The sequence below is a fragment of the Daucus carota genome, chromosome 7, assembly GCF_001625215.2.
Source record: "Daucus carota subsp. sativus chromosome 7, DH1 v3.0, whole genome shotgun sequence".
Classification (NCBI taxonomy): Eukaryota; Viridiplantae; Streptophyta; class Magnoliopsida; order Apiales; family Apiaceae; genus Daucus; species Daucus carota.
The window spans coordinates 28234720-28247943 of record NC_030387.2 but is presented as its reverse complement, the minus strand read 5'-3'; the positions used below and the strand labels follow the sequence as shown (position 1 = coordinate 28247943).

Below are 13224 nucleotides of genomic sequence, written 5' to 3'. Positions count from 1 at the left end.
TGACTTGGGAAATACTAACTGCAACAACTGCAACTGGTTCTAACTTCTAATTGTACTTCTAAACTGGCCTTTTTGGCTTCCTCATTATTATCTATGCCTTCAAGGCCACAGAGATCAAGCCTGCCTCTTAACTTCTTAAATTGTAACTGGTGTCAACACTTGTTTCATCTCTCTACCAACATACAGATCCTAAAACATCAAGAAAGCTCAATACAGGTTGACACACTGTGACAAGCTGCCAGAAGAAGTTCCAAATTTTGTTAGATGATGCTGAGATTCACGGGAGCATGTTAATGTAGCTGTTATTTTAATGGCTTTTTATAACTCGGATTTTCGTATATCTTTTATGTGTTCATTTATTAATATAGTTGTTGACAGTTTACACACAGACACAGTTGTATCTGTTTCTGCAGAGTGGTCCACAATATAAACTTATATACCTTAATAAGAAAATTAAAGTTTTATTCAACATCTTTCACATGACATGATTTTCCCATAAAATTATAAACGAGCGTATTTGATTGTTTTTTAAAAATATATTTGAAAAAGAAAAGCCTGCTTGATGACTTCTTCTGCTGCAAAAAAGTTACCCTGAGAGCTCAGTCAATTTATTAAACACATGACTACTTAATTTTAAGGATTTTTCCTCCGAAACATCCATCAAAATATGTATACAATCATCTCTATAAGCTAAGAAAAACGAACATATATATATATTGTAATGCAACTATAAGAGAGGTATTTTCTCTAGGATAATGGGATGGCTTAGCGTTAATTGCTTCAATTTACAAATATGGCTTAGATTGATCTTGAATTCAGTGGAGGAGATGCAGCATTCGAAACTGCAACCTTAAGGACAAACCATCAGTAGCTATAGGCAAGAATCTGGAATTGTTACTCAATACTTTGGCCGGCTAAATCCACTGCACTTGCGACTATAGTTAAACCCTCACTGGAACTGAACTTGTGACTCCGACATGTCAAACAAGGCATAATCCACTGCACCACAATTTTCTTTTTCATGCCATATTTAGGATTAACTTTTATAAAGGAAGGTACTGATAAGTTAAAAGACAACTTACATCAGAACCGGCTAGTAATTTGCTGTACTGAGTTGCACAGAACTATTTTTAGCATGTTGAATGTTAAGTTCCACTGCCCTGCAATATCTAGAATTAGCAAGCTGAAAGGTGGAGAAAGTTTGCTGCCGCCTCTCTCAGTCCCTGATATAACAAAAAAAAATAATCCAAATATATCATGCAAATCAATAATATATAAACAAAGATAGGGATAAATTCAGTGCATTTTACCATTTTATATGTGGAATATGTCGAATCTTAAACCATTCGGGCCCTGTCTCCTTCATACATCTTTTTTCAAGAATAGGACACCCACTTATCTTCAGCGACATAAGGCTATCTGATTCGTCAAATGTTGGCAAACTCTCCAGATTCTTACAATTCCAAATGAATAACAACTTGAGAGATGGAAGCTTTGCTAGTGAATCAGGGAGACCTTTCACTCCTTCAAAATTATATATTGTCAAATGAGTCAAGGCAGGGAAGCTACACGAGAGACTATCATCAAGTTCACCTATAGGCAGCATCGACTTTAGCTTTACCCACCCCCACAATAGTAGTGACTTTAGGTTAGGAAAAGAAGTTACAGGAGAAGAGACGGGCCATGGAAATTCATCTAATTCCTCCACGAAGGGGCCTAACTGCAATCTTACAAGTGTGGAACACAGACTTCTGGCAAATATCCAGCTTGAAAGACAGGGACAAGATCTTATCTGTAGATGCGTCAGACATTTTGGAGGGCTTAGCTCCTGAGCGACGTTGATACTAGTTAGATTAGAGCAATTGACCACTATCAGTTCGACAATAGCTGCACCAGGGCTCAGACATGTCAAGCCCTGGCAATCATCTAGGTTTAAAGTTGTTAAAGACATAGAATTTTTCTTTAACAGCTTGTCAATTATGGAGTCCATGTTTGAAGAAGACGAAGATCCTTGTCCATTACTCATATTTCCCAGTCGTATGTATGTGAGAGAGCTGACATTTTTGGTGACAGTTTCTAGTATCATGTTGCTGCTGTCGGAGTCTTGAATTATCAATTGCTTCAAGGATGGAAAACAAGCACTTGGCATCGTACTAAACCGTGAACAAAATTTGATAATCAACAACTCAAGTTCAGGGAATATTAGCATAGTTCTTTGGTCTTCACCCATTGTATTCATACCTGGTTCCAACCATCCCTCTAGTTCTGGCAAATTCCACAAAATGAGTTTTCTTAATGACGGATAAATAGTTTTCAAGATTTTTGTAGCCCCATTGTCACTCAACTCAGTACTAGCCGCCCCTGAACCATCATATGAATCTCTTCCAATCACCTTAACATATTCCATCCCATTTATCTCCATCTCCCTCAGTTTAGGAAGGTGACCTAGTGATGGAAATTCTTCACATCTGTTGCAATCCCTAAATGTGATTTTCACCAAGTTTGTCATCTTTGTAATCCATGATGCAAACTTATTCCCATAAAAGTAGTCAATCACCAGTTCTTTCAGGTTTTCATGAGGTTTTAATCCTTCCATCACATCCTCCTCATTGTTGTATTCTAAGTCATCTCTTTCATCTGTATTGTTGCTCCAGTCTAACATCAAACGCTGAATATTATACTTTGTGCGCAAACTTGCCTTGCTAGCTTCTTCCATATCTTTTATGTCAGCAAGGCCATAGAGCTCAAGTTTACCTCTAAGATTTTTCAGCGGTCCCAGTTGTCCAACAAGACAATTTTGATCTTTATCTACAACAAAATGAGGAAGCGTTTGCAGACAAGTTAACTTATCTATACCAATAAACATGCATCTTGCATTTGCATTCACAATGTATAGGTGTCTCAAGTTAATTAAGTTGCAAAAATTCCTTGGAAGCTCTTGTAGATCCCAAACTCTCAATGTCTGCAAGTTATAGAGTTCTGTGATGTAAGTAGGCAATCTACAACGGAAGCAAGAGATATCAAGATATTTAAGATATTTCATCAAGCGCAATGAAGTTGGCAACTCATTGCTAATCTCATGAGTACTCAGAACCAGCACATTCAAGCATTTGAGATGAGGTAACATGTCATTAAGGATACGATGTCCTGCATACAGTGTCTGTACCCTTTCAAAGTTTCTCTTAGCTATTGTTGGTTCTATATCTGAAACTCCTTTTTCGAGCCTCATATATATAGGTTTGGAAGTACAATTTAACTCATGACCTGCCTTCACAGTTAAAGACTGAGACTTAGATAGATCTAGTGCAAGATCATGCACCAGATCATGCATCTTGCAACTGGTGATGTTTCCTAATTCATCCCTCTCTACATCCTGTAACAAGGAATTCCACAACAATATGTTGAAGTACTCGTTACCAATATCTTCCATCAATGCATTGCTATCTGTAGGCGGCAGAAGGAATCCTAACGCCATCCATATCTGTACCAATTCATTTTTATAAATAATGGAATCCTTTGGCATGATAGAGAAATATGTAAAACATCGTTTCAGTGATGAATATGGCAAATTGTCATACGACAATCTCAAGGAAGACATGACACCTTTTGATTTCCATACTTCACTGTTTGAGATTAGTAACCAATCTTCTTCGGACTTCTTAGAGTGCAGTAGACCCCCTAGTGTTTTTATTGCCAGAGGCAGGCCGCCACACCTTTGCACCATTCTTCTTCCCAAAGAAGCCAATGTCCCACTGTCTAAAGCTTCTCTGTGTGAAAAGGCTCTTTGCTTGAACAATTCCCAGCTATATTCATCTGACAATTTTTCTACCTCATACGATACAGAACATAGCATGGCATCAACAACTTCCTGTTTGCGAGTGGTAACTATAATTTTGCTACCTCTTGCACCCCCAACTCCAAGCAAAGAATTCCTCAAGTTGTCCCACTCCTCTGGTTTTTCATTCCAGACATCATCTAGCACAAGCAAAAACTTCTCTTCCTTCAAATTCTTCTTTAGATTGTTTATCAATCCCTCTGCATTTTCCAAAGCCGATGAGGTTGAAGTAAGTGATACCACCATATGATTCAAAATCTTCATGAAATCAAATTCAGTCGATACAGTCACCCACATCCTCTTTGGGAACATATCAACCACAACATCTTTATTGTAAACCATACGAGCAAGAGTCGTTTTGCCTTGACCTCCCATCCCTACTATAGCAACAACTTGTAAATCCTGGTCATGATCTTTGCACACCGTTTGGACTAAATATGATAAGTCCTTATCTCTTCCCACTATTTGTGACTCATCTTCAAAGGGTGGGGTATTGCGGACCTCCCCTGGTAGCACACTTGCAGATAAATGTGCTACAGGATGAAGTCCGAGATCTCTAGCCCATTTGAAAAGTTTGTCAAAAGAAGCATGAATAGACCTGATCTTGTGAGCCACCTTGAAACGATATAATAAGACGTTTTTAGAAGGAATAAAGAAGTCTCTTACCTTATGACAATTCTCAACTTTTCTTCGAGTAACTTCATACTCAAGTTGATCCATAAGAGCATCAGCTACATGAGCCACTGCTTCAAGTTTGTTGAACCAGTTTTTCACAGCAGACATAGTTAGTTTTTTGGTAGCAGCATCAGACAAGAGATCATCAATTGATTCCAGCCTTTCGCGCAGAGTGATCAGATCATCCTGAAGATTCCAAGCCTGGATAACTTCATCAGCTGCAAGTGAAACAAGCTTGCAAACCAGTCTGCTAGCAAGATCAGCTGCGAATGCATCAGCCATCTTTTCTCAGTTTTCTTGATCTTGATTCAGTCTACTTTGTGGTTTAAGAAGTCAACCAGTCTGCTGTTGTTTTCTCTTTATATAGTAGAAGTCTTTACAAATAATGTAAATTTTGAATTTATTTAGCCTTTCGTATAAAGAGAACAAAAATCCGAAAATGAAACTTTTGGCTTTACACAAAGTCCACAGTGGACAGTGGTGAGTGCAATATGGACCACAAGGTTGAAACCCCTTTTATATTCACACCATTTTCTATTTTTGTGGTTTTTCCTTGACAAAATTTACTAGTGAAAAACTTTTAAAAATAAATGTGAATACAGAGATAATAACCATGGCTTCAATGGTGATATCATCACCAACTTATTACAAGTGTGAGATGAGAAGAGCCATTCAGGTTTCTTCTTTGCTTCCCAGAATTGTGTCTCAGCACAAGAACCAAAAGTTAAATGATAGTAATTCAAATCAGTTGAGTAGAAGGGAAATTATATTGAGAAGCAGTGAGCTTGCACTTCTTGGGGCAATTTTTCAGTTCAGGTTCTTTTTTATTTCCTTGCTCAAGTCTTGAAATTCTTTATATTATTGAGGCTTTTACTCTTGCAATTTCATATTTGTCCTCCAACTCATGTTTGCTATATAGTATCTGAAGAGTAAATTGAAATTTATTAAATTAAATGTTTGATAAAGCTACCTTAATTGTTGCTGGTTCTTAATTTTTGTGCAGTGGAACAAAACCAGATTATCTTGGTGTGCAGAAAAATTATCCAGCACTAGCATTGTGCCCGGCCACAAAGAATTGCATTTCAACTTCAGAAAATGAGAGTGATTTTACTCATTATGCCCCACCTTGGTACGATAAATCTCTCTTAACCCCCTCCAAATTAGTTATATTTTGAAGGGCCTGCATAGTTATGGTGCTGGTATTTTCTGGTAGTTGCTATATGAAGAAGTTCTTTTGTTGTTTAATTTTTGTGGTGCAACACATGACAAAGGTACATGCCTGCCCGAAAACTTGGAATCAGTTTTTTAAAATACAGAATACCACAGGGAACTGAGGAATGACAAAACTATTACTTCCTACTTACCGTTATAGATATTTGTTTTGCTTGATAAAAACAACTCCATGGAAAAGGGTCAGCTCTTTTACGACAGATAGCAAATTCACAGATAAGTGAACACAGAAAAATTAGAATAAGCAGCAGCAACATGAAAAAAAGCACATGGGATATCATTTTGACTGTTAAATGTTGGGATGTCAATGACCCAAGTTTTTCACATACGCGTTCTAGGTCGAGATCTTTAAACTAGGCTAAGGCTCCACTTGGCTCAGCATTATTTCTTATACACAGTGTCGTACTTGTACACAAAATTTCATTTTTTCTACGTGTGTGGCTTGGTTTGACTCATTTAACAAAGCTCAAGCTTGAGCTTATCTATTAAAAGCTGCACTCTGCTAACCTCTCACAGCCAGTGTCGATCATAGGATACCTATGAGTATTAATAGTGTTAATTTTTGTGTTGAAGTCGACCCTAAAAATAGTTTATCACTGAGCTGCATTAATATTATTCATGTAGGAGCCTAGAAGTTGTTACATGCTCTTTAGCAGGCTCAGATACTTAACAAGGCAAGGCTATTGATCTTATAAGTCATCGTCTATAATAAAGTACTTGATAAGTTGATCGTACATATTTAAGCATCTGTGTAGCGAAGTACTGATATGAACCTTCACCGATATAGTTAGGCATCTAGCTACACGGAAAGTAGCTATAAAACAGGGAGATATGTTTCTAGTTATAATAAGAAATTGATAATGATTTTATAGTTATTTTTATAAAGAAATAAAAAAAGAGCATGTTAGAAGATTAATCATGGGTAGTTACTATGTTGCATTTGGTAATTGCAGGAATTACAACCCAGAGGAAGGGCGTGGGAGTAAAAAGCCCATTTCTAAAGAAGCAGCAATGGAGGAGCTTCTGCAAGTTGTAGGAAATTCTCACAAAGCTCTATGTGACTCAAGTTTATCTAAATACTGATACTATGAAATTTTTAGAATGCTTTTTCTGAAAAGATAAAATTCCTTTGTCACAAAAAATACTACTAGCTGGTAAAGTTAAAAACAGATTTGTGAAGTAAAAGGTTTTTACAAGGAATAAAGTTGAACAAAGCGAATTGAATTTCCATGTCCAATTTGTGGAAAACATTATCATTTGATGAGGCTAGGAATTGCTCTGAATTTACAGTGAAATCCATTTTACCCATTGCAGATAAAATCAACAAAACCAGACAAGTTCACTCCACGTATTGTCGAGCAGAAAGATGATTATATTCACGTGGAGTACGAAAGCCCTATCTTGGGGGTAAGTTGAACTTTATTATTTTTTTCTTTTGTCAAAATTAACTTGATGACCATGCATTGCTATTCATCAGTTTGTAGACGATGTTGAGTTTTGGTTCCCACCTGGCAAGAAATCAGTAGTACAGTATCGATCAGCATCACGCCTAGGGAACTTTGATTTTGATGTGAACAAGAAGCGAATTAAGGAAAGCATAAAGCATTTGTTGTTGAAAACTTGACATGTTTACATTCCTTAGACAGAATGGTAAAAGCTTGTGTTTTCCGTCAGGCATTACGAGTAGAACTAGAGAAAAAAGGATGGTCTTCAGAAGATAGCTTTTGATGGAGCTTGGATTACAAAAGAAAAATGTCCAACAGACAATGGAACTCAGCAGAAGATATATCAATCTCAACATCTTTCTTACGAGTTACGAGTATCCTACAAGCTTCATGTACCATCAAGGAAATACTGAGATCTTATATGTTACTTGATACGATATGGAAAACTAGATCCAAAATGAGACTAGCATTGGTGGACTAAGAAAATATGATGTTAAGAGCCTAGACAGCAGTGTTTTGTACAAAATAACTCATCTGAACTAGATGTTGATTATATCCACTGCCCCTCTTGCTCATCCTTTGCTCAGTTGCTGGAATACAAAAGAAAGCATTTCATGTAGAACAATCTCTGGTATTCATAATACATAAATTTGATGAATTTGTTAATTGAATGGCAAATGACTATTTTTTTTTTGAAAGGTGAATGGCAAGTGCTTACATATTTGCACAGATTCTCCATATCTTTTTTTTTTGTCGATACTTCTTTATATCTTTATTATATCTTTAATTTAATACTTAAAACTAAAAAATAGCATTATTTGCGTAGTTTACCCACATTTGATGAATCTAGTAGCCTTCAAACCCTGGAGATCTCTGAATGTCCTGTTCTTCAGGAAAGATGCAGAAAGGAGGGTGGGTCGGAATGGTTCAAGATTCAACATATTCCACATATAGAATGGTAAAGTGCAAATAAATCCCTCTTTTCATCCTGCTTTACTTTACATTCCTGCTAGCACTAAAGGTATTGCAGCTAGAGTGGCACAGAATTGTTGACATCATACATTATGTAATAATAATGTTGTAAGTGCATGTAGAATGCCCTCTGTTTCTATATTAATTTTTCGGGCCTTATGTGAACAAGTTCTCCAGTTTACAATGAATTTGACAATGCTATATCTACTACACTACTACCAGTGGCGGAACCAGGAGATCAAATCATCCAGGGCTCAAAAAATATTCGGAACTTAAATATTTAACAACATTTGATTGAAGGAAAAATATCAGTTAATACAAAGATTTTTGAAACTTACCGGGGGCTCAAAAAATTTCTTTATATCATTTTTAGAGAACATTCGGGGCTGAAAAAAAAATATCTACTGGTTTTTTTTTCCCTAGCCGGGGCTCCAGCCCCCCTTCGCCCCTGACTACTACTACTGCCTGTCACTTCGAAGAGGCAAAGATACTCTCATGTTGTGATTCTTATAATCCAACACTGGTTCCTTCAACTTTCTATTCTGGAAAATAAATAGACAACATAATCACATGTACAAAAGAGAGTACCTCAATACCTTACTGGTGGTGAATGAACTGAAAACGAATTTCAGAAAAAATATTAGTAACTTGGATGGCTGAAACTGTATTTTGTATGCACACAGAAAAGAACAAAAGAACAACTGATAGTGATCGCTTTGTTTGTTAATTGATCTTTTATTACAAATTATTTATGTCAATTTAACAGCTATGCTGAAGACAAAGATATTACCATAGTTTTTATGACTTTTGGTAGCTCTTAAAAGTTTGCCAATATTTCATTAAAATCTAAGGCAGTACGGCCGAAGACCTTTAATCCATCAATCACCACAAATACTAAACTCTCAAGAGATAATAAGTTATACAAGAATGGCCGAAGAAATTGTAGCCGGGCTTGCTAAGGTACTTGTTACAAAGCTTGTTTCACTTGCAGCTGAAGAATTGATACAGGCTTGGAATGTTCGTGATGATCTGGAGACACTCTGCGAGAAATTAGAATCAATTCATGATCTCTTGTCTGATGCTGCTGGCAAGAAGTTATCCATGACTACTGTCCAAAAGTGGTTCAACAAACTTCAAGTTGTTGCTCGTAGAGCCGATGCTTTGATGAATGAACTTGAATATGAAGTTACTCGAAGGAAAGTAGAGGATCGTCGTAAGGTACTGGACTTCTTCCTCCCTTCCAGAAACCCTGTACTGGATCGTTTTAAGGTCGCTCATAAGATCAAGTCCGTTGATAATTCCTTTGATAAAATTTTTAAATGGGGTAGAGATCTGGGACTTCAGCCTATTGCTAGTCTAAATTCAGCTGTGCAGACGACAGAAATCCGTGTTACCCCTCCTTTTGAAGACGAATCACTAATAGTTGGAAGAGATAATGATTTATCATGTTTAGTCCAGGAGCTGTGCAGGACTCATGAAAGTGATTTACCGGTCATTGGCATTGTAGGAATGGGAGGTCAAGGGAAGACAACTCTTGCGCGTATGGTTTTTAATAAAGATGAGGTGATCAATATGTTCCCAAATAGGATGTGGGTCACTGTTTCGGATGATTTTGATTTCATCAGTATTTTAAATCAAATTGTGGAATCGCTTACTTCAACCAACTTGGGGTTACAAAATACACATGGAATCATCAATAAGCTTCAGAAGAATCTGAAGGGGGAAAGGTTTTTACTTGTACTGGATGATGTTTGGAATGAGAGACCAGAAAATTGGGATAACTTGGTGAATTCTTTGATTGGAGTTGGTGGTGCGATAGGAAGCAGTATTTTAGTTACCACTCGTAACCAGAAAGTCATTGACACCATGCGATGTTCTGCTTCATATCAGTTGGAGAAACTATCAGACGAAGATAGTTGGAAATTGTTCAAGAGAAGAGCATTTTCATATGGAGGAGTTTTAGAGACTGAGGCACTTACGGCCTTAGGGACAAGAATGGTGAACATGTGTGGCGGCCTGCCTTTGGCAATAAAAACACTGGGGGGTTTATTGTACTCAAAGAAGTCGGAGAAAGAGTGGTTGCAGATCCAAAACAGTGAAATATGGAAATCAAAAGGTGTATTGTCTTCCTTGAGGCTGTCATATGATAATTTGCCTTATTTATCTTTGAAACAATGTTTTGCATATTGCTCTATTATTCCAAAGGATTCCTATATTCATAAAGATGAATTGGTCCAAATATGGATGTCATTAGGGTTCCTTTCGCCTCCTAAAGGAAGTAAGGAGCTGATGGAAGATATTGGAAATGAGTACTTCAACATTTTGTTGTGGAATTCTTTGTTACAAGACGTACATAGGGATGAATTTGGAGATATTGATGGTTGCAAAATGCATGATTTAGTACATGATCTTGCACTAGATCTATCTAAAGACTACTCTGTAACTTTGAAGGCAGATCATGAGCCAAACCATATTTTTGCTCTACATTTGAGACTTAATAAAGGGGTCTCAAATGTAAAATCAAGTATCCTTAAGAGAAACTTTGAGAGCGTACAAGTGCTATATGCAGGGGCTCATATCCTTGGTGACGTGTTACCTTACCTTAGTCGGTGCTTAACAGTTTTGGTTTTGAAATCTAATAAAGTCACCGCATATGAGATGCCAAGTTCTTTAACCAGTTTGAAATATCTTAAATATTTGGATGTCTCATGTTTTGGTGGGAGCTATAGATTGCCGAATGAAATCACAAGGCTCTACAACTTGCAGACATTGAGAGTTTGGAATCTGGAAGAGTTGCCCAAAATGTTTTGCAACTTAATTAACTTGAGACATATTGTTATTGAGAATATACATGCTAAGACAAGATGCATCTTTAGTGGGATAGACAAGTTGACTTGTCTGCAATCCCTGCCTCATTTTGTTGTGAGTAGAGTTCAAAATTGTCTCATTGAACAACTTGGAGGGCTGAATGATCTTAGGGGTAAACTTGATCTCTATGGTCTTGGTAACGTGACAAATGTAGAAGCAAGGAAGGCAAACCTTTGTGAAAAGACTAATATACATCATTTACTGTTGGATTGGAGTACTGATGAAGATGAAATGGAAAGAAGAGAATTCAACGATGAGGATGTGATGGAGGGATTGGAACCTGATGCAAACCTGAAAGAATTGACAATTGTGAAGTTTGAAGGGAAGAACTTTGCATCATGGATGACAATGATGACGAATTTGGTGAAAATCACAATAAAATATTGCAGAAGATGTGAAGTACTTCCACCACTGGGTCACCTTCTTAAACTGAGGGAGATTAAGATATCTCATATGGAGAATTTCAAGGTTATTAGAAGCTTTTCCGGTGAAGGTCTAGTGAGTGGTTGTATTGAGTTGAGTGACAGCAGCACAGCAAAATCAGTTACAACAATGTATCCATCATTGATAAAACTCACCTTAAAGGATTTGCCAAGGCTAAAAGAAGTGCTAGAATCAGTGATGACTTTAGGCAGTGAAGAAAGTGCTCTGAAGATATTTCCTAAACTGGAGGAGTTAAAAATCGTGCATTCTTCACAATTGAAAGAGATCCCCAGTCACTGTTTTCTGTCATTGAGAAAGTTAGAAATGGCACATTTGGAAAGCAGCATGATACAAGACATGGACTCTGTAATTGAAAAGCTCTTGAAAAACAATTCCATCTCTCTAAAATCTTTGAGCTTGCGTAGGTGCAAGGGCTTGACATGTCTAAATCTTGGTGCTGGTATCGACGAGTTAAAAGTGTATGACTGCCTTGATCTCATTAGTATTAGTGTAGATGATGAGTCAAGTGGTCTGAAAACTCTTAAGATAGGGGAATGCCCTGGTCTTTCTCAGTGGGAATTTGTCCACACCATGAAGTCCACACTTGTAACGTTGACATTACATCCCTTCAACGCGCGAGAATATGAATTTCCATGGGCCTTTTCTCCTTTTATTTCATTTCCCAACCTTAAGTTGCTACAACTGGAAGGGTGGGAAAAGATCAAGTCAATACTGCCTGCAGAAAAACTTGATGATTTTTGCTCCACTTTCCCTGCCTTGACGGAACTGGATATCATTGATTTTAAAGAATGCAAAGCTCTCCCTGATTCACTAGCAAAGATCCCATCTCTTCAGGGAATATATATCTGGGGTTGTGGGAAGTTGGAGATTTTGCCCTTGTTTGAAGAATCCCATGGCCTGCAATGGCTGACGATAAGAAAGTGTCCAATTATTACCGAGAGATGTAAGAAGGGGAGCGGGCCAGAATGGTTCAAGATTCAGCACATTCCGGAAGTAAAAATTGACCGAATTTGGTATAATATAGATGCATAAACTAGAATTCTCTCCCAAAATATTTTGTGAGTACATCTAGTGTTCCCTTTTTCCTGTCTTTGCTTAAATTGTGAATACATTTCACCTCTGCTTATGGTGTACCTTTTTTCTATATTATTTTGTTTGTATAACATCCCTGTCTGTTTCGTAGAAGACATCCATCAAAATATGTATACAATTATCATTAATTGCTTCAAATTACAGATATGGGCTTAGATGGTGCATTCGGAAGTGCAACCCTAAGGACAAACCATCTTTAGCCACCAGCAAGACTCTGGAATGGTTACTCAATATTTTGGCTGGCATAATCCACTGCACTTGTGACTCCAGTTTAAACCCTCACCGAAGAGGAACTGAGCTTGTGACTCCGACATTCAAACAAGGCATAATCCAGTGCACCACAGTTTTCTTCTTAAAGCGATATTATGAATTAGCTTTTATAAGGGAAGGTACTGATAAGTTCAAAGCCAACTTACTGTACTGAGTTGCACAGAACTATTTTTAGCATGTTGAACTATTTTAGTGTAATATGCAAGTTGATCCATAAAAGCCTCAGCTACATGAGCCACAGCTTCGAGTCTGATTCCAGCCTTTCGCGCAGAGTGATGAGATGATCCTGAAGATTCCAAGCCTGAATAACTTCCTCTGTTGCAAGCATACAAATAACAAATATTAAGATAATGAAAATCATTTTTCAAAATTCCATTTTCGGAAACTACCGAA

General features: G+C 37.3%; 3 protein-coding genes across 4 annotated transcripts; 2 read left to right on the top strand and 1 right to left on the bottom strand.

Moving 5' to 3' along the window:
* Positions 1-606: 606 nt before the first annotated feature.
* Positions 607-4879, bottom strand: LOC108193163 (putative disease resistance protein RGA4). Of its 2 annotated transcripts, XR_010285637.1 has the most exons (3): positions 1311-4879; positions 1083-1223; positions 607-999 (listed from the first exon to the last, which is right to left on the bottom strand). XR_010285637.1 is itself a non-coding variant. In XM_064081437.1 (2 exons), the coding sequence occupies exons 1-2, from the start codon at positions 4790-4792 to the stop codon at positions 1217-1219; spliced, it is 3489 nt and encodes a 1162-aa protein (XP_063937507.1). In that variant the 5' UTR covers positions 4793-4879; the 3' UTR covers positions 607-1216. The 2 variants fall into 2 exon arrangements, 1 of the variants encoding a protein (XP_063937507.1); XM_064081437.1 differs by having other exon boundaries at positions 607-1223.
* Positions 4880-5041: 162 nt separating this feature from the next.
* On the top strand, positions 5042-7914 carry LOC108196896 (uncharacterized). The gene is made up of 6 exons (XM_064081438.1): positions 5042-5326; positions 5514-5639; positions 6694-6772; positions 7055-7147; positions 7218-7332; positions 7416-7914. Exons 1-6 carry the CDS (start codon positions 5124-5126, stop codon positions 7466-7468), a joined length of 669 nt encoding a protein of 222 aa, XP_063937508.1. The 5' UTR covers positions 5042-5123; the 3' UTR covers positions 7469-7914.
* A 1028-nt stretch (positions 7915-8942) lies between these two features.
* Positions 8943-13169, top strand: LOC108196893 (disease resistance protein RGA2). The gene is made up of 2 exons (XM_017364376.2): positions 8943-12527; positions 12706-13169. The coding sequence occupies exon 1, from the start codon at positions 9085-9087 to the stop codon at positions 12499-12501; it is 3417 nt and encodes a 1138-aa protein (XP_017219865.1). The 5' UTR covers positions 8943-9084; the 3' UTR covers positions 12502-12527; positions 12706-13169.
* The last annotated feature ends 55 nt before the right edge of the window (positions 13170-13224 follow it).

Bases quoted from the DNA above. Each gene is read 5' to 3' on its own strand.
- LOC108193163 (XM_064081437.1), bottom strand. From the start codon at position 4,792: ATGGCTGATGCATTCGCAGCTGATCTTGCTAGCAGACTGGTTTGCAAG.
- LOC108196896 (XM_064081438.1), top strand. From the start codon at position 5,124: ATGGCTTCAATGGTGATATCATCACCAACTTATTACAAGTGTGAGATG. The intron at 5,327-5,513 runs GTTCTTTTTTAT...ATTTTTGTGCAG, and splicing joins GGGGCAATTTTTCAGTTCAG to TGGAACAAAACCAGATTATC. The intron at 5,640-6,693 runs GTACGATAAATC...TGGTAATTGCAG, and splicing joins ACTCATTATGCCCCACCTTG to GAATTACAACCCAGAGGAAG.
- LOC108196893 (XM_017364376.2), top strand. From the start codon at position 9,085: ATGGCCGAAGAAATTGTAGCCGGGCTTGCTAAGGTACTTGTTACAAAG.